Source organism: Meles meles, chromosome 6, assembly GCF_922984935.1.
Source record: "Meles meles chromosome 6, mMelMel3.1 paternal haplotype, whole genome shotgun sequence".
Taxonomy (NCBI): Eukaryota; Metazoa; Chordata; class Mammalia; order Carnivora; family Mustelidae; genus Meles; species Meles meles.
Window position 1 is genome coordinate 77703872 of NC_060071.1, and position 19304 is coordinate 77723175.

Genomic DNA, 19304 nt, shown 5'->3' on the forward strand with positions numbered 1-19304 from the left:
TCTTTCCTTTCCTTCCCCTCCCCTCCCCCTGGGGCCTGGGAAGCACACAAGACAATGCCCAGAGCTGGGATGCCCAGGGCAGGCCAACAGCTGCGTAGAGCTCCAGGGAGGCGGCCATGTGGGGGGCTGGAGCTCTTGCCCTGGGAGGTGGGCTGGTACCCTCTCTCTGCTGGAGTCCAGTGGAGCCAGGATGAGGCCATGAGTGATGGATGGAACCATGCGGGCAGGTCTGTAAAGACACGAGAGCCAGGGGTTCTAGGCAGTGAGTGGAGGAGGGCTTCAGGCCATCCCTCTGCTCCCTCCTCCCCCTTAATTAGGGGCACTGACCTGGGGCCAAACATCCCCCTGCAGAAGGGTGGGCAGCAGTGGCTGGAAGTTTCTCTTGCTTTTTGGGATGGACAACAGAAATAACTGAAAAGCCAGTCACAGGGACCAAAGAGAATGCAGGCAGATGTGGGCAGGAGACAGACACAGAGCATGTGTGTGGGCAAGGGAGACAGAGAGATGGTGTGGGAGAGATTTAGAATCCGGCAGACGAAAACAGAGTCACGGAGAGAGTGGAATCACAGTGAAGGAACAGAGAGATTCAGAGTCGAACCACACAATCCAGACCCAGACAGGAGAGTGTTACAGAAAGAGACAGAGATCCCTGGAGGGAGACAAACCAACGACTTGGGAGGAGGGAAGTAAGAAGGAGGTTGCCCTGGGGAAGCTGGGAAGAGGGACACCCAGAAGGGACGAGAGGAGGCCTGGGGGGCTCGCCCCCAGGCTGCTGCCGCCTGCCTGGAGCCCAGGGGGTGGGGGCTCACTCAGAGGGCCTGTGAGGGGTGCCCCACCACAGCAGGCAGGGCTGGGGCCCGCTCTCAGGGGGCCGGGGGCTCTTTGGCCCCGTACAGCTCGGCCAGGGTGCGGAAGAGCGGCCCCCAGTCGTCCAGCGGCTCGGCTGGGCCGAGGGCGCCCCCCGCCTCACTGCCGGAGCCAAGGGAGCTGAGCGAGCCGCAGGAGGAGCCTCGGCCCTCGTAGCCATACACCTGCACGGAGTCGTAGGGCGGCACACTGGGGTCGTCGTCCGCCTCGCGGAGCCGCAGCGCCAGGAGCTGCGCCACGTCGGCGGGGCCCGGGGGACGGGGCTGGCGGGGTGCCCGGGCCCGGGGCAGGACGTCGCGGCGCGCCGGTGGCCCGGGGTTCGGCGGGGCCGCCCCGTCGGGGTTCTGCAGGGCGCTGATGTCGAAGGCCTCCGTGTCCTCTTCACCGCCACCCTCGTCGTCATAGGTGATGATGTTCTCGCGGACGTCCTCCTCCTCCAGCACCATCAGCGCTTCCTGCTTCTGCCTCCGCAGGGCCACGAAGAGCACTACCAGGGCTGGGAGAGAGGCGCACACAGGCCCGCTGAGTCTGCGGGGTCCCGGGAGCACAGTGGCCTGCTTCCTTTCTGGACCGCGGGCAGGTTGGGAGACAGAGGAGACAGTGTGGCCCGGGGTGCCAAGACCTGGATTTGACACCTGGCAAGCCTCGTCTGGGGCCTGACTTCACCCTGCACCCGTCGGGTGACTGGGAAGTTGCTTCACTTCTCTGAATCTCTGACCCTTAGAGGGCTGGTGTGGAAAACAGGGAAAATGAATTCCCCCCTTAGGGCTGTTGAAAGGATGAATCCGAACTAGCACAAGTGATGTGCCAGGCACCATGTGCCGCCCAGTCAGGCTTCAATAAACGTTTTTTAAGGCTTCTGGCTAGCATTGTGGGTTGGTAATGTCAGGGACGTGAGGCCAGAGCTCTTCTCTAGGACACACAAGGGAGTGGGAAAATCCGGGCATGGGGCTTCCTTCAATCCGGGGTGGGGGGGATTTCCCTAGATCCAGGGACCTGGCCCCTCTCTTGACACCCTGCAGGCTCAGACCCCACATCTATGTCCCGAGGTGGCCCAACTCACCAAGCAGGGTGCCCACACAGGTGACGATGGCAAGCAGGGCCCCAGTGCTGAGCCCAGCCGGTGAGAGCTGAGCCTCGGGCCGGCAGGAAGCCACTGAGCCATCGGGCCGGCAGCGGCACACGCTGACAGTCACTGTGGCGGTGCTGCTCAGGGCTGGCTGCCCCCAGTCCCACAGTTCTATGGGAACCAGATAGGGTGCCTGGCGGGGTGGAGCAGGGCGAGAGGGCAGCAGCAGGCTGGCGGAGCCATCTGTGGGAGAGGGAAGGTGTGGGGCCCCTTCCTGAGACATGGTCCCAGTAGGGTGGGCACGGCCCAGGGAGATAGCTTCCCATGGGGAGGGTTGGCAAAGAGCAAATGTGTGCACATCCACATCTACCTTCTGTCAGGTGGAGGGCCCAGATGTGGGGGTGGCGGTGAGGCAGGCCAGGCTAGGGGGTGGTAGGGGAGCAGGAGAGCAGGAGAGCAGGGAGGCCACCCACCTCGGTTATCACGGACAGTGAAGTTGGCATCGGGGCCCAGAGGACCTTGAAGGGAGACACGGCTACTGTTGCCCACCTCATCTCTGTCCAGGGCCCGGATGACCTGAATCAACTGGGAGGAAGAAGACAGGCCTTGTATGGAGTGGGCAGTGGGAGGTCTTAAGGTCCCGAGCCCTCTGCCACAGAGGCCCACCTGGCCGGGGGCTGCCGAATCACACACAAAGGTGTCGTAGGGCTCAGCCAGCTGGGGGGCGTTGTCGTTCTCATCCAGGATCTGGATGGCCACTTGCACGCGGGAGGCCTGTGCGGAGCTGTCTGAAGCCAGAACATGATACACACAGTAGTTTTCACACAACATGCACAGTGTGTGGGCACAGATGCCCCATGTAGCGCCCAGTGTATACACGTGTCATGCAGGCGCATACAGGGCAAATGGTGTGAGACAACGGAACAACACCAAGAGTATACGATAACATTCAGGTGGGAGCCAAGATAAGTGCGGTGCAGAAGGTACATTCCATGGAGGGGTGGAGCACCCAGGGCAGGCGTACGTGTGCCGTAAATGAAAGGTGGACAGAAGGTGTACACAGGATGCATGTAGGCCACAGTCATGAAACAAAGGCATTCATACCACATATCCGATGTACACTCAGCACTTGCAACAGATACAACATACACGGAGTGGGTGTTGGATACACCCCGTGCATTCAGTGTCGCCCCTCACCCCAGGGTCGAGAGGATGCATTTTCATACATAGCACCCGCGAGACAGACAGACAGACACACACACACAAACACACATGCCCCATCAGCGGTCGGAAGGCTACCGTATAGCCATGAGTAACACTTAAACCTGGCCTTGGGGAGCCAGGCCAACCTGGGCCACAGGCAGACACAGGCCCCCTTCTTCATGCAACCCTTCATCAGGTTGTTCCCGGTCATCACCCTGACTTGCTCCTCACTGCCAATGTCATCCAAGGAAGAATGCAAGGCAGGTATCCCTGCCCAGGCTGGTGCCCACTTCTCCTGGCTGAGCCCCCCAGACTCTTTAGTCCTCTCCCAGGTGGGGAGAGAGCTGGCTGGCCCTGGGGAGAGGGCCAAGGTCCCCGCCTATGCAAGGGAGGCTTGCGTGGGCTCCCTGGCTAAGGGTTCGGGACTCCATTCCTTCTCTGCAATAAGGGTCCTAGGCCTGCTAGTTGATCTTAGGGTTCGCTGGAGAGCAGGATTTGGTGGGAGGGTGAGAAGACAGAGAGGGAAATACACACACACACACACACACACACACACACACACACACAAATGGCTAGCTATGTATACACAGGCAACTCCAAGCACTGCATACACACAGGGACATTCACATGGACAGACACGCATGTAACGCCACGTAACACACAGTGACGGGGCCATAAACATGACCTTCTTCTATACATAAGAGGTAACATGGTGGCAGGGATAAGTGCTCTGACTCCACAGCCTCACAGGGTCTCAGGCTCTGCCCCTTCACAGCAGCATGACCTTGGGCAGCTACTTAACTTCTCTTTGTCTGAGTCTCCTTATTTTCGAGTGGGGAAGTAATCGTACCTCCCTCATAAAGCTGTGGCGGTGATTACGTGAAGCGATCCACATTTGGTACTAATGTGTACACAGTTGAACAGTACTTGGTACACAATAAGTCATAAATTCTTTGTCCACGAACACTCACATACACAAAACGATATCTACAAACAGCCACCTGTACCAATCCTTATACACCTCTAATCACACATTCGCACAAACATCCTATCTGCTCAACTACACACACAAATACGTGTGGGTATATATGAACTGTTACACACACGGAATTATACACACACATAGGTCTGCACTCACGTGTGCGCATACACAGAGCTCTTCGCTGCCGTGTACAAACATCTCATGCACACAATGACAGTTCCCAGAGACAGGACACAGAAGGCAAATGCAGGAGGCCCTGGGGTGTGAGCAGGAGTGATAAGGGGAGGTTCACAGAGGGAAGGGAGGTGTCCCTGCCTCCACAGGCCATGGCAGCCCAGAGCCAAAGCATGCTGCTGGCAACTGGTGGCTGACAGGGGCAGGAGCTGGCCCTCTCCCCCGCCTTGAGGGCTCTCTGCAGGGCATCCTGGGGAGGGGCTGCTGGAACCCCCCCCCCCCCCCCCCCGTCAGCCTCCAGAGAAGGGGCCCAGCCCCACCCTGGCTTCAGCCTGAAGCAGACAGCAGGGATGGCAGGGTCTGCCAGGGTGCAGATTGGGGTTTCCCAGGACTCAGGAGTAATTTGAGGTTTCTCGGTTGGGGAAAACCAGGTATGGGAGTGAATTTAAAATCAGGGCAATACGCAGACAGATGCATTGTGCCCAGGCCAGCCCAGCCTCAGAGACCAGGAAGCCTGCCTGGCGGTGGTGATCCAGGCTGGGAAGGCAGCCCTGTACACTGGTGAGGACTGCTGGCAGTGACTGCCTCCCCCTTCCCCGCTCAGGGACAGCTCCTCTGCCAGGCGCCTGCTGCCTTCCCCGTCTCCTGGAGGCCCGGGACTCCTCACCGAGCTCCGTGGCCAAGACCGTGAGGTTGTGCCAGACGCGAGCCTCGCGGTCCAGAGGCACCACTGTGCGGATGGTGCCGTCTTCAGGCTCGATGGAGAAGCAGCGCTCTGGATCCGAGTGGGGGAGGATGGAGTATCTGGGGAAGATGGAGTGGAGCTGGAGGCTGATCTGTGGGCAGCACTGGAGCTTGCTGCTAGGCCCCCCTCCCTTCTGTTTGTCTTGCTGGGCCTCTTGGCTCTTCTGGGCAGAGGGCCCGAGCTCACTGGGCTGAACATGCCCAGGGTACCCAGAGCCATGATTCACATTAGGGTCCCCTTAAAAGACAAATGGCTTGGGGAAGTTATGGACATTAAACACCGGTCCTAAGACTCAGGGAGACTGGGTTTCCTGGTGGGGGAGAAACTGAAGGAGGTGGAAGGGGATAAACAGCCTGTCTTTCTGACTTTTGGGCTCTATTCTAGGGATCCAGAGACCCCAGGCTTGCTCTGCCTCAGACCAGCTGTGTGACCTTGGGTGAATCATTTAACCTCTGTTTACTCAACCCAGATGGAAGTGACACCAGCACCTCCCTCATTTCCGTGGCCAGGATGCTGAAAGGTGGGAAGAGCGGCTCTTCTCAAGGCAGACAAATCTGGATTTGAGTCCCAGCTCTGCTGTTTCCTGACTGTGTGACCTTGGGCAAGGAACTTAAGCTGTCCGGGCCTGGCCTCTAAAACGACTGGGGATGACCGTGCCTACTTCAAAGGCCCGTTGTGAGAACTGAATGTTCCCAAGTGGGTAAAGTGTGCAGCGCCAAAGGAGTGACCAGTTGTGGTAGCCGGCCATCCAGCGAGAGCGCACATCAGAGGAGCTTGCATCTGCTTGCACCGCCACTGGGAGGCGCCACTGCTATCCTCCCAGAGGGATGGGTGGACCTGGGGGGGCGGAGCTAGCCGGGACCTCCAGGCCTTCCCAGGCCCTCAGCCCTGCAGGGAGGGAGACCTCTGCCAGGAGGTGCCCAGCCTCGGTGGGAATAGTCGGCCACTGGGCTCCTCCCCCGAGCCCGGCCCTTTCCCTGCCCCGTCCCAGCTCACCTGATCGGGCTGGCTGGGGAATCCAGGTCCGCTGCTGAGACCTGGCCCACCAGCGTCCCGGGAGCTTTGTTCTCAGGCACTGCCAGGTGATAGGCAGCCTGGGAGAAGGCAGGTGGCTCTGGGGCGTCCTGCACAGCCACGCGCACGGAGGCCACGTCCTTGAAGGGCCCTCGCCGCAGGTAGGCTGGGTCAATGAGGGTGTTGGTAGCCTCCACGCGGAAGGAATAGGAGCGCCGGGTCTCGAAGTCCAGGAGCTATGAGGAGAGGAGGTGGAGTGACTGAGGCACGTGGAGACCAGGGCAGGCCCCAGCTCCTGGAAGTTGAGAGGTCCCCTCCCCAGCATCCAGTGCTCCGCCCTCCTGAGAGGAGATGTAGGCACCGAGGGGCTGTGGCCATGGTGGTCAGGGTGAGGCAGATTACTTAGCCTGGGACCCTAGGTCTGCCCCCACCTCCATCATAGATGGGCTAAACGAATAGTCCCGAGTCAGGCTTTCCCCCTTGCTCGCCCCAGTCCCTCATCTGAAAGATGACCAGATAACCGTGATCTCTAAGCTTCAATGCAGTGGTCCCAAGTCTGTTCCAGACCAGTTAGAAGGGAGCTTCATGGGGCAAGAGGCAGTATGAGCAAGTGTTAGCAGACAGGAGGCTAACCTTGCGGACAGTGAGGAGCCCGTCTCGACCCTGGGAGTCCGTGCTGATGCTGAAGGCTTCAGACCCCTCTCCATCCAGGATGCTGTAGGCCATGAGGGCATTGTCCCCCAGATCTGGGTCCTGGGCCCGCAACCGGCCCACCAGGGTGCCTGGCCCAGCCGTCTCCACCACAGAGAACTGGTATAGGCCTTGAGTGGGGACGGAGGGGAGACATCTTAGATCCCCAGCCCTCCTCCTTCTCCCAGCGCTTCCTTCTCTTGGGGTCTGGTTGGGGGAGGGGTGAGGAGGGAAAGCTTCTCGGGAGGCTTTGTGGGTGGGGGCAGACAAAGGACGGCTCTGGGAACAGCACTGGCCCCTTACTCTGAGGGAACTTGGGGGGGTTATCGTTGACATCGCTGAGGGTGACAGTCACCGTCGTGCTGCCCGACAGCCCCCCCATGTGGCCACCCATGTCCTTGGCCTGAATCACCACCAAGAACTCCTCCTGCGTCTCCCGGTCCATGTTGGGGATGGCTGTCCGTACCACTCCTAGGGAGAGACGACGGGTCAGGGGGTGCCTGTTCGCATGGCTGCCCTACCAGGCTCCGAGCTCTAGCCTCACCAGTCTGGGGGTCCACAGAGAAGAAGGGCAGTCCATCCAGCACGGTGTACACAAGCTTGGCGCTGTTCCCGTAGCTGGGGTCATCGGCATCGTGAGCAGTCACCTGGATCACTGATGTCCCTGTGGGGGATCCCGGCACCCCACTCAGCAGGGGCAGGGCCAGGTGGGAAAGAACAGCAAATGAGGGGGGACCCAGACATGACAGCAATGCAGGAAGGAGAGGTGAGGGTTCTCCAGGGGACGGGATCTGGGATGGTCAGAGTTGGGGTACTCACCGACATTGGACATCTCAGGCACCGTGGCATGGTAGGGCCCGAGGGGAAAGATAGGTGGGTTGTCATTAATGTCTTGCACCTTGATGATAAACTCTGACGGGGGCTCCAGAGGCCGGTTGGAGGCTCGGTCCACAGCTTGGGCCAGCAGCACGTACTGTGCCTTCTCCTCCCGGTCCAGGCTCTTGGTGACATGGATATTGCCTGTGGCCTCATCAATCACAAATACAGTGCCTGCCCCCTCCCCGGTCAGCAGGTACTTGGTGCGGCCCTCGCCCCTGTCCACATCCGAGTGCAGCTGTAGGGGTCAGGGAAAAACGGCAGCAGGTTCCAAGCATGGGGACAGAAAGGTTAAAGAGTCTAGGTCTATGACTGGGTGGAGTGTTGGGAGTCCTGAGGGACCAAGGTCATTGAAGAAGTGATGAAGTTGCAGGGTTGGGCCTAAGGGCCTCGAGAGTCAGGGCAGACCTGGGGAGGGCTGGTCCTTACCTTACCAATAAGGACAGGCTCTGGACCCGCATATTCCTCAATGACAAAGAACTGGTTCCACACCCAGCTCCTTCGGTTCCGCAGCAGCACTGGTCCTGGGCCCCCCCGGGACCCTGCCCAGGCCCGGGCTGGGGCTGCCAGGCGCCCCATGCAGCCCCAGCCACCCAGCCAGGCCAGCAGGAGCCTCACCAGGCCCCACATGTTTGGGCTCCAGCCAGGGCTCTGGTCACTGTCCCCAGGTACTGAGGCATGAGCTGACCGGGCCAGAAGGGCAGAGGCGTTGGGGCTACCCCATGGATCCACACCTGTAGGACAGGTAGCTGTTCAGGGTCAAGGAAACCCTTAACTCTCCCCGTCCCCCAACCAAAGTTAGAGGCTGAAGATCAGACCTCCAGGAAACCAGACACCCCACTACCCAGAACCCAGACGGAGACAGAGCAGACAGTCTGATCCTTCCCTCCATCCAGGCTCTGCCTGTATTCACCTCCAGCCCTACAAGCTGATAAATCTCTGACCAGTCAACTCTGAGTAGAGAAGTGAGGGAAGAAAACAGGAGGGGAGATGCGGGGTAGGTTTGGAACCCCAGATCTGGCCCCTGTTATTCCAGGTTGGCCATGTACCCCGGGGGCTGGAGGCGTTGGGGACTACCAGGGAAAGGGCTTAAAATCCAGGGGCTGGGACTCATGGAGGTGTGGTCTCAGGGTGTCTGGGGTCAGGCTGAGCTAGGAGAAGGTGTGCAGCCCAAGACAGGGTTGAGAGCCTGTGAAAGTCCCTCCTCCACCGGGAACCCCACCTCTCCCGAACCTGCTCCCAGCCCACACTGTCAGCTGAAGTCCTTGAAGGGGAACTGGGCTCCTGAGGCAGGGGGGGGGGGCAGAGCCAAAAGAAGAGGGTGTAGAGCCGGGGGCAGGGCCAGGAGGCTGGGAGAGGAGAGCAGAGACTACAGACTCAGTGTTAGTGATGGTGAGACCCAGACTCAGGCACTGTCCGGCACAGACCGAGACAGAATGGCAGCAAGAGACACAAGGAGAGAGATCAAAGGAGGCAGCCTGGGTGTCTGACAGGCAGAGAGGAGTCATAGGTAACAGGTTTGGGAATGGTGGTGGTGGTGGGGTGGCAGAGGGGTTTTCTGCAAGTGATGGGCAGGTGGGGGGCAGCCCTCAGCAGAGGGGGGCAGAGCAGGCCTCTGGAACTTCGATCTGAGACAGGGGGCAGCCAGGAGGGGCTTCAAGGAATGGAGTCAGAGAGAGGACCCTTCCCACTGCTGTCTCCTCCCTCTCCTCCTGGGGGTACCCTTCAGGTAGCTGTGGCTGCTGCCCCTCCTCCCCCAGAGCAGACACACACCTGCCAGTCCTTTCCCTCCCGGGGGGAAGAGAGGGAAGAGGGAAGCGGGGACCAAGCGGGAGGCGGGACAAGGAGAGGAAAGGGCTGGAGGAGTGGGAAACAGGATAGAGGCAAGGAAAGAGGAGGCGAGAGGGGAAGGTACGGGGGAAGGAAAGGAGAGCGGGAAAAGGCAAAGAGAAAGACAGGAAAGGAAAGGTAGAGGAAGAAAAAGGCAAAGAGGAAGAGGGTGTGAAGAAAGACAGGGTAAGGAGAGGGAAGGGGCAGAGGAGGCAAACAGGCAGAGAGAAGGAAGGTGAAGAGAAACCGAGGAAGAGGAAAATGGGGAAAGGAGGGAGAGAGGTGCGAGGGAAGAAGGGAAAGAGGTAGAGCGCGGGAGAAGGGAATCGGCAGTGGGCTCCCAGCCGCGGAGCGCACCGCTCTTAAGACACCCGCAGGCTGCGGGCCCCCTGCTGTCCCTCCGCGGGTTCCCGACCCCGGGCTCCGGGATAGGCGCCCTTACCTGACAGTGCCGAGGGGCCCAGGCCGGCGGGGAGCGTCCCCGCCAGCCCCCTTCGCCGGGTCCCAGGGGCGCAGCCCCAAGCCGATCCGAGCGGGCGCCGCGGCTCCGCTGCAGGTCTGAGCGGCCCCGGCGAGAACAAGGGAGCGAGACGGAGGGGGCGGGGGAAGGAGGCTCCGCCTGCGGAGGAGCGAGGCGGCTCCGCGGCGCGCGGGAGAGAGCCCAGCCTCCGACCCTCCCCGGCCAGCCCGGGCCCGCGCGGCGGGGGCGGGGGCGGCGCTGCCTGGCCGCCGGGCGCATACAGATGCGGCGCCCCTCCCGGGCCGGGCCCGCAGCGCCCGGCGGGGCACTCGGGCGGGAGGACGTCCAGGCCTCGGCGCCAGGCCGTCTCCGAAGGGCTGGCGGGGAGGGTGCAGCCGGGAGCGTCCCCGCACGTCCCCCGCCGCGGGTCGAAAGGCGAGCGAGCGGCGAGGCGGGGAATTAGGCGCCGGCCGCAGAGAGGCCGGCTCCAGCTCCCGGGGCAGCGTCTGGGGCTGCTGTGGACCCCGGCCGCAAGGAGGCGGCATTTGGGGAGCCGGTGCGCGGCACCACAGCTGGCCGACTGGGGAGCGCTTAAGGCCGGCAGAAGGGTCCAGGGAGTCCGCAGGCTGGGCCCAGGGAGCAGGTCAGGGACCGAGGCACGACAGCGGCGGGAGGGGACGGCGGTGGGGAGTGGAGCCTTTTTGGGAAGCTCATTTACAGGCTCCCACTGAGCGAGTGGCTGCTGCCCCCTGGCGGCCGCTGTGGGAGGCGCCTTGCAGGTGGCGAGCAGGTGACTAAACGCCTCTAACCTGGGACTGGGAACCTGGTCTGGGACCCTCCTCTTCCCAGGGATCTTCCCCTCTGGCCTCCCGGCGGGGGGTGGATTGGGGTGTGGGATTGGTGGGATCCGTCTCGCTCCCTTGTTCTCGCCGGGCCGCTCTGTGGTAATGTGGATAGACCCAAGGCAGAGACGGAGGGTGGGAATTTCCTGCTCCAGGAAGCCGCAGCCTGCCTAAACGAGGGTATGGAGCGAAAGCAATGGTGCCTCGGTGCTGAGCCGTCCTTTTCCATTCAGTTTGGCTCTCCCCCAGGCCCTGCCCAAGGAAAGCCAGTCACACACACTACTTAAAACTAAGTCAGATTTTTATTATTTTTCCATAGACCACATCATTTAATAATAAAAAAAATAAAAATAAAAATTGAACAAAAGGAAAAGGTGGATATAAAGTGGAACCGGTGGGCAGGAGGCAAGGGCTGCAGGACAGAAGAGACTGGGAACTGCAGGGGCCCTGGGACTCAGGAGGAGATGCTGATTCAGCTCATAGGTGACCCAGTCCTGGCCCCGGCTGTTCCCAAGAGGGGGTTGTGAGTACCCAAAGGAGGTGGTGAGCAGGATGGAGGAAAAAATGAGAGGTCAGGGGCTCCTAGCTGTTCCCCACCTCTGGGCCAACCACCTCCATCCCTAACCTAGCTCTTCCCTCTCAGACTCAACAATGGGAAATGAGAGGGAGGAGAGGGTTAACTCCCAAGAGATAGGTTACGGGGGTGGGGCTTTGGGGGGAAAGACAGCCACTGCTCCATTTGGTATGTGGGGACAGGTGGCAGCCATACTTGAGTACTGGGTAAATGGTGTGAAAGACCCCTGGTTCTAGGGCGGTGGAGATTGTACCTATCCCTCTGTGGCCTCAAACCCCCCAGGGCAGGGTGGCTGATGCCTGCAGCTCTCCCTCGTGTGTTCCTGGCTAGCGGCGCCCACCCCGGTCCCGCACAGGTGTGCTCCGACTCCGGCTCCTGCTGTGGCGCTTGGTATCTCTGCGGTCCCTCTCCCTGCCTCGCTCCCGGTCCCTCTCCCTATCCCGATCTCGATCACCCCTGTCCCGCTCCCTGTCCCTCTCTCGCTCCCTGTCCCTCTCTCGGCTGTGCTCTCGACGCTTCTCCCGCTCCAGCTGTCGGTTCCGTTCCCGTTCTGCTTCCTTCTCCCGCTCCTTTTGCTCTTCCTCTTCTTGCTCCTTTCGCCGCTTCTCCCGTTCCTTGGCCCGTTCAGCCCGCTCTGCCTCCTTCTGAACAATCTGCAGCAGGTAGCAAAGGCAGAGAAGAGGGATCTCAGCCCCACTCATGCCAGTCCCGCTTTGTCTGTATGTCCCTGGAACCTGCCCTAGCTCAGGATCACTGCCCGCTTTGCCGTTAAGCAGGAATGGGGTTGTCAGCAATCACATCTTTGTCTCTGGGCCTAATCCCCCCAAGTATTTGCCTTTTATACCCATGATAGGCAGCGGGCACCATCCATGCCCCATGCCCCACCTCTGGTATTTCCCTGGCTGCTCAGATGGGAACAAACTACTTTTCCCTTCAGCAGAGTACACCAGCCTCAAATTCCCAAAACGGCTCATTACAAAGAAACTTATATTTAAAAAAGCAAAAAATCCTAGGACTGCCTGGCTGGCTCAGTTGGAAGAGCATGCAATTCTTGTTCTTGGGGTTGTGAGTTTGAGCCCCACATCTGCTGTACAGATTACTTACTAAATAAATAAAAAATTGAAAAAAAAAAAAAAAGGGCAAAAAATCCTAGAAACAGAAAAGCAAAGAAATGGTTTCTCAGCTAGCTGAAACCAATTTCCAAGGATGGTCAGCACAGTTAGCTTCCTAGATGCACAAACCCAGTTCCTGTCTTCATGTTGACCTTTACACTCTCAGGTTTGGCTTCTCTGTGGCGTAGTCACCTGGTTCTTCAAACTGCCTTACCGTGATGCATCGTTTCCTCCCTTATTATCCTATGCCGATACCTGGGCCCTAAGCATCCCAGTAGTCAAGTGCCTCTCCCTGCACCTCCACAAGGCCTGGCTGCTACTCCGAGTGGAGCATGAAGTGGGCACTCACCTGGCTGTCAGTCAGTGGGAGCCAGTAGATGCAGGGAGCTGCCTTAGTCTTACGGAAAAGATCGTCCAGCAGCTTGGCAGGCGGTTCCTCCTGAGCTTTCTCTGAGGTGGAAGGAAGGGAGTGAGACCTTATGCCCTATGACCCTGTGTCCCATCCCATTTGGGTTCCTTTCCCACCTACTAGCAGGTATGTGTGTCCCCACAGCTAAGTACCTTTCTTCTCACTCTTCTTTTCTTTAGACTTCGCACGTTCCTTGCGGCGGCGGTCACGGGACCGTGATCGGGAACGGGGCCCTTCTCGAACTTTGTCCCGATCCCATTCACGCTCTGATCGAGTTCGTTCCCGCCGCTCCATTTCCCGTTCCCGCTCTGCCCACTGTTCCCGCACCGCCCGCTCCTGCTCCCGCTGCTCTGCCCGGGGGTGCTGTGGTGGCTGGGCTGGGGGTGGGGGCGGGGGGTGCAGGGGCCGTGGTACCCCCTGCTCCTCTGTCTTAGTTTCAGAGGGACGGTCCACCAAGAGGCCCCGGTGATAATCCAGCTGTGGGTAGAGGAGGGACAAGGACAGTCAGGATGGAGAGGATAACCCTCCCACTGAAGGAGCCCAGGTATCAGGGCAGACAGATTTTGGAGCCCCATGGTTCAACGAAAGGAACCAAGGGGTAGGGAGAAGAGGGAGAAGGAATCTCAGTGACTGCAGGTTTGGCCAGGATCTCAGCTGGATTCTAGCAGATAATGGCCTTCCCTGCCCCTCTCCTCCTTCCTTTCCCTAGGTTTCTTACCTCATCTTGCTCGGCGTAGTCTGCACAAAGGAATTTGGGATTGGACTGGGGCCATTTGACCCCATGTAGAGCTGTGCGAGTGGCAACTGCTTCTTCTACTGTTGAATACTGGTGGAGGAAGGGAGAAGACAGAGGGTCACAAGAGGCCTCAATCCCTCCCACTTGCCACAATGCTCTCGAACCTGCCCACATTGGTTACAAAAGGAAATATGCGCCACAACCTAGAAAATCAGCTTCCCCCACTCACCGTTACAAAGCAGTGAGATTTGATCTTGTCAATCCAGAAGGCCTCTTCCACCAGAGTTCCTGTCCGGCCCAACAATTCCTTTAGTTGGCCTAAAGTGAAGGGGCGCACCTGCCAAGGAAAATGGAGTTTCCAGGTCTTGAAGAAGGCAATAACAACACTCCTATAACTAGTCTTCAGCTTCCCCAAGTCTCTGGCACAGGAGTACAACTTCAGAGTGTGGGTGCAGAGGGGTGAGTGTGAGAGGAGCGAAAAGCAGTAACACTAAGGGAGACTCTATGTGCCAAGCCCTCTGTAAATCCTCCAGACAGCCCTGTAGGCTCATACTTCGTCCCCATTTTTCAGATGAGGAGACTGGCTGTGAGAGATTAAGTCACTCAATTAGTGAGTAACTGGCAGATCTAGGAGTGGAAGATAAGTAACAGGAATGCAAAGCTCAAACTTTTAACCACTGAACAAGACTGTGCTATGGAAAATGACTCCAACTCACCAAATTGGAGATGTGGACGATGTTACTGATCTTGCCCCGGGGTGGGGAGGGCACCTGAGCAGTTCGGACTGGGTCATCAATTGTAATGGAAACTCCAGACTTTTGCTGGCTAATGGAACGTCGAGTTAAAGTATCTCCTAAAGTCACTATCAAAAAGAGCACATGAACAGATTTCAGCAGGGAGCAACGCTAGCTCTCTTACCTCTGCTACGCCTTTCTCTTACTCCCTACCAAGCAGTCACTCTTCCACCTGTGCTGAGTGCCTACAATGTGCCAGGTACTGTCTAGGCAGGGTGCCTGGCTGGCTCAGTCAGTTAAGCGTCTGCCTTTGGCTCAGGTCATGGTCCCAGGATCCTGGCATCGAGTCTGTTTCGAGGCTCCCTGCTCGGCGGGAAGCCTGCTTCTCCCTCTCCCTCTGCCTGCCGCTCTGCCGACGTGTTCTCCTATCTCTGTCAAATAAATAAAATCTTTAAAAAAAAAAAAAAAAGGTACTATCTAGGCAAAGCTCATTATGGAGATTCACAGATTCAAACCTAGCTCTCAAGCAGCTTACTAACTAGGAGAGGAAGGTAAAACAGAGATGCCAAACACTAGAATAAAAAGCAGGAAACATTAAAGGCTTTCAAAGAGGTCCAAATAAAGTGCTCTGGGGATTCAAGGAGCTGCAGGCTTCACCCACCTTTTTTTACTTCATGCTCCACAGGCGGGGGCAAGGCCACCTCTACTGAAACCTGGGGAGGTATAGGGGGTTCTGCTTCAGGCTCCTTCTCTTCTTCCTCTTCTTCCCTTTGCCCATTCTCCTGGCCCTCTGCAGGTACTACCTGTAAGGTATAACGGAGGAACTCTTAAACACCAAACTGGCCCATTCTTCTCCACCTCTGGTTTCCTGAGAGAGGGTGGGACAGTCAACCTAGCATGTTCCCTCCACTAGGGGAAGATTTCAGTCTCCTCCACTGGATCCTGGGATTATGAATGCCTCAGCTCTGCCATGAGGAAAACGAAGGCAGGAGTGGGCAAATTTTTTCTGTATAGGGCAAGATGAGAAATATTTTTAGGCCTTGTGAGTCATACACTCTGTTGCAACTATTCAAGGAGAACGTTACAGCACTTAAGCAGCCAGAGATAAGAGTAAATGAGATGGTGTAGCCCTGTTCTAATAAAATTTTCTTTATTATGGACAAGAGGTAGATGTGGTAATCTGCTGACCCCTAAAATCGCAATTAGCCCAACCCTCTGCACAGATGGCAGTTCTCCCTTCCAGGACTCTACCCTGGCTGTCTACTCAGTCCACTGCCTGCTCCCCTGACACTGGGTGCAAGAGCCTTACCTGGGTGACAGTCCGGCAGATCTTCAGCCCTTTGTCATGGGTTCCGTCATCACCATTACGCTCTGCCTCATCCTCAGAGATTCGGGAGTCATCAGCATGAAGATCCACAATAGCCTCCTGCCCCGCCAGGGGTTTGATGTCGGGGATGAGGCTCTGGGACACAGATACCCCCCACCCCGTTACACTGGGCCCGTGTCTACTCCCACCTCAATGTGTCTCATCCTCCCCTCCCCGGCTCCTCCCACCTCACCTTGAGGGACTCAGTGGTGATACTGATGGAGGGTTTCTTCTGTGTGGTGGCTGTGCTGGCTCCCCAACGCCGCTTTCGACCAGGCTGGCCCCCCTCTGTGTCACTGTTTCCAGCTGGCACCCCCTTGGTAGCTGCTGTCCCGAAGAAATAGGACCGAACAGTTAGATGGGTCTTAGGTCCTCCGCTGGTTCACACCATTAACACCTAAAGATAGGCTCCGACTGGAATTTCAGTAAAAAGGTTTGTTACTTAAGGAAACTGTATTTGGGGACTGGGGAAACCATGCTTCAGAGTGAACAATAAAAGGACTGGAGCCACTTTCTGACCAATAAAAACTATTGTATCTCTGAAGGCAATAAGGGATGGTTAACTAGGGTGGTGAGCAGTTTAAACTTTTAGTGGCAGAAATAACTAAAGTCATGGGGAAGACAGACTGAGAAGGACAGGGAATACAGAAAAACAAGACTATGTGATACTGATGTCTAAGTAAATTTTAAGACTGTGATGTGATCTGATCATGCTTTAGGTTCACTTTCACACTATGACTTCACATTAAGTTATAAAGATCTATCGCACTTTTTTGATTTAGAGTTCCTCATTGGGAAAATGTTAAAAATTTTACTGTTTGAGGTGTGAGCACTCTCCTTTCCTCAGACACTCCCTCAGAATAAAGGATAAACTGATAAACATTATAGAGGAGTCCCTCAAACCCACTGCTGGTTCTGAGGGTTCAGGAGAGAATATGCACGTAAGGCTAGATAGGAAATTGTGAGATATCTTATAGTATCATTAGTTAAGAAAAAAATGCGACCTGGGGAAAATGACAGGGATTATCTGAAGTTTTGAATTTCAAAATGGAACCCTACATATGCCAAGAAGATGTAGATTTGTTGGGTGGAGGAAGTGGGGTGGGAAGGGGTGACCCAAGAATGCCACTGAGAGAGAGTGGAAACCTATTTCCTCTATGAACTGATTTTTATGGTACTCCTGGACTTTATCAGGGATTTGGGGCTAGACTTACAGACAACGGAGATCTTCCTCTTGAATGATTTGGGCAGCGAGCTCTGTATAGAGAAGAAAAGGGGGGGAAAAAAAAGAGAAAGAGACACACCCCACAGAGAGGGGGGAAGGAGGTTAGATGGGGCAGTCTTAGCATAGGCTCCAAAGACACAGAGAGAGAGAGACACAGAGACAGACAGAGACCAAAACAGAAGCGGCAAACGGCAAAAACGAAGCAGAATCAATGCAAGTTAGAGAAAAAAATAAATCAAACATCACAGCAGGGGAAAGTCATCTAGTCCATACCACACCTGTATATTAGCTTAACCAGAAATAAGCTGGAAGAGGAATTCAGGAGCCTCCCAGCCCTTTAAAGGCATAGGTCTTGTCCTCTTCCACTGTCTCTATGGGTCGAGAGGACACCAAACCCAACAAGATATGCCCAGAACTGGGTCATCTAGTCCTCCTAGGTCTCCTTGCAAACTCTCAGAAAACATGAGGAAGCAAGGAAAACCAACTTTGGGATGATCACTACAACAAGGAAAGCCTCCTTTTCTCAATGCCCAGCCTGACACCCACAGACTGTGGCTCTGATTTACTGGGACAGCAGACTGTTAAGGCTGTCCACACCCCTACAGGGCAGAGCAGCACTAGACCCATCAAAGAGGATGCTCCTGAGCCAAGTGCCAGGTGCCAGGTGCCTAAAGGTGCCTTTGGTAAAGGAAGGTTATTTTTTTTTTTGAGGGGCAAACTGTCCCCAGGGAGCCTCTTGGCTTTCCAACCCACTATACAGAGCTCTACCAGAGCCTGTTTCCTCTCCAACCAAGACTTAAGCCTTAGGGGCTCTGCCAAGTATCAGAAACTCCCAAACCTGCCTTTGAGCAAGTTTCTGCCCCACTCAGTGGGAGAAAGACTCTGGATAGAGCAAAAGGAGGGAGAGAGAGAAAAGGGGATTAGAGTATTTTCAGATTTCAGTGCTTATTTCTGGAAAAACTAAGACCTACCACCCTTCTAAAGGGTAGGGCAGGACCCTCTTGATGAAATCCCCTTTCCCCATCCACCCCCCAGCCCCGTTTGTGTCATCTAACCAAGTCTCCTTGGTCTCCGTTAAGGGCCAACCTGACCCCTAGCCGGGCCGCTCTCGATGGGTAAGTTAGTGAGGAAAAAAAAAAAAAAGAAAAGAAAAAAAAAAAAAGTAAAGAAAGAAGGGGAAAAAAAGGTCTTAATTAAAACAGGAAAAACATGAACCAAATAAATCAATCCAATAAAGGAATCAGAAAAATAAAGAGAAAATAATCAAAATAAAGATTAAATAAAAAGAAGAAGAAGAAAATAAAGAAGAAAATAACTAGGAATATGACAAATGTTCCAGGTACCATCTCACACCTGGGATCTTCAGTTCAGCCAATCGCACCTCACTGTGTACTGTATCTAGTCAACCGCCGGTCCAATCAGAATGAGCCCTCCCTGCTAGGCGCTGTGCAATTGGTGGGGGGTTGGGTTGGCAAAAAAGGTGGGCGCACGGCGTGGTGGTCAGCACGGCACTGCCAGAGTCCTCCCAGGGGCGCAGGGGGGGCGGGAGGAAAACGTGTGGGGGGACGCTGCCCAGTTTCCATGATGTCAAGACAGTTCACTGGCGGTGGCCAGGCTCAGCGAGGGGTACAGGGGGAAAAGGGGCAGAGACATCAGTCCCAGCCCTGTAGGGGCATCATCTTGCAGTCCCTGATGAGATGGCCTGTGATCAGCAGGAATGGTCCTGGCCTTTTATCGTGAGAGGCAGGCAGGACCCTATGTCCACCAGTGGCAAGATCCAGCAATACCACCACCCAATACTTGGAATCCAGGTGATGACTCCAGAGTCCCTTTCTCCTCTGCCTGTAAATGGGGAAGGGGTCCTCTCACCGAGTGGGATCATGGAGCCTCTGATGAAGGCAGCCTGGGGGCAGTAGGTGGAGAGCCCCAGGACCTGGCACACATTCAGCAGCAAGGTCAGAATACTTTTCTTCTGAGAGTTGTGTGTGGCATCTCCTCAGGGACTCCAGCTGAGACAGTGCTTCCAGTCAGGTGGAGGATGGATGAGCCCCTGCCTCCAGGGATGGAGGAGAAGTTGGAGCAACCAACATGCTGTCCTTCACCATGGACAACAGGGACCAAAGGAAAGTCCATCTGATGAGCAAGTGGTGATACATGGCTGGCTGTCATCAGCATTAAATCCCTGGGCTCAAACCCTAGACTTCTCTGCAGGGCTCCTAGTCGTCACAGCTTAAGCCGAGAGCCTCCACTCGGTATTTTACAGCATGGCACTGTGATCACAAACATTGACTCTTTAGGAGATCTTGGTGCCCTAGATGGGAATCCCAACAGTCTGTAGCAAACAAGGCAACCCACAGTCCTCAAAAGGGTAAGGGCATGTGGACAGGCGCCCCAGC

General features: G+C 56.5%; 2 protein-coding genes across 9 annotated transcripts in view; both read right to left on the reverse strand.

The window, feature by feature from the left end:
• Positions 1-10076, reverse strand: CDH24 (cadherin 24). Of its 2 annotated transcripts, none has more exons than XM_046007092.1 (13): positions 9893-10076; positions 8050-8354; positions 7564-7744; positions 7289-7408; positions 7048-7215; positions 6688-6875; positions 6037-6290; positions 4963-5099; positions 2603-2724; positions 2410-2521; positions 1931-2179; positions 328-1363; positions 1-229 (listed from the first exon to the last, which is right to left on the reverse strand). In XM_046007092.1, exons 2-12 carry the CDS (start codon positions 8248-8250, stop codon positions 864-866), a joined length of 2232 nt encoding a protein of 743 aa, XP_045863048.1. In that variant the 5' UTR covers positions 8251-8354; positions 9893-10076; the 3' UTR covers positions 1-229; positions 328-863. The 2 variants fall into 2 exon arrangements, with proteins under 2 accessions (XP_045863048.1, XP_045863047.1); XM_046007091.1 differs by having other exon boundaries at positions 7564-7858.
• Positions 10077-11041: 965 nt separating this feature from the next.
• Positions 11042-19304, reverse strand: part of ACIN1 (apoptotic chromatin condensation inducer 1) — a 34022-nt gene continuing 25759 nt past the window's right edge. For 4 of the 7 annotated variants that reach the window (XM_046007356.1, XM_046007361.1, XM_046007362.1 and 1 more), the window contains 10 exons: positions 16898-16940; positions 15877-16010; positions 15627-15779; positions 14979-15120; positions 14300-14445; positions 13813-13920; positions 13566-13673; positions 13000-13324; positions 12788-12888; positions 11042-11979 (listed from right to left, as the gene is read on the reverse strand). In XM_046007356.1, coding sequence (XP_045863312.1) covers positions 11653-11979; positions 12788-12888; positions 13000-13324; positions 13566-13673; positions 13813-13920; positions 14300-14445; positions 14979-15120; positions 15627-15779; positions 15877-16010; positions 16898-16940 — 1587 coding nt within the window. In that variant the 3' untranslated portion in view covers positions 11042-11652. The remainder of the gene's footprint in view (positions 11980-12787; positions 12889-12999; positions 13325-13565; positions 13674-13812; positions 13921-14299; positions 14446-14978; positions 15121-15626; positions 15780-15876; positions 16011-16897; positions 16941-19304) is intronic. The other 3 variants (XM_046007360.1, XM_046007358.1, XM_046007357.1) reach the window with 3 other exon arrangements.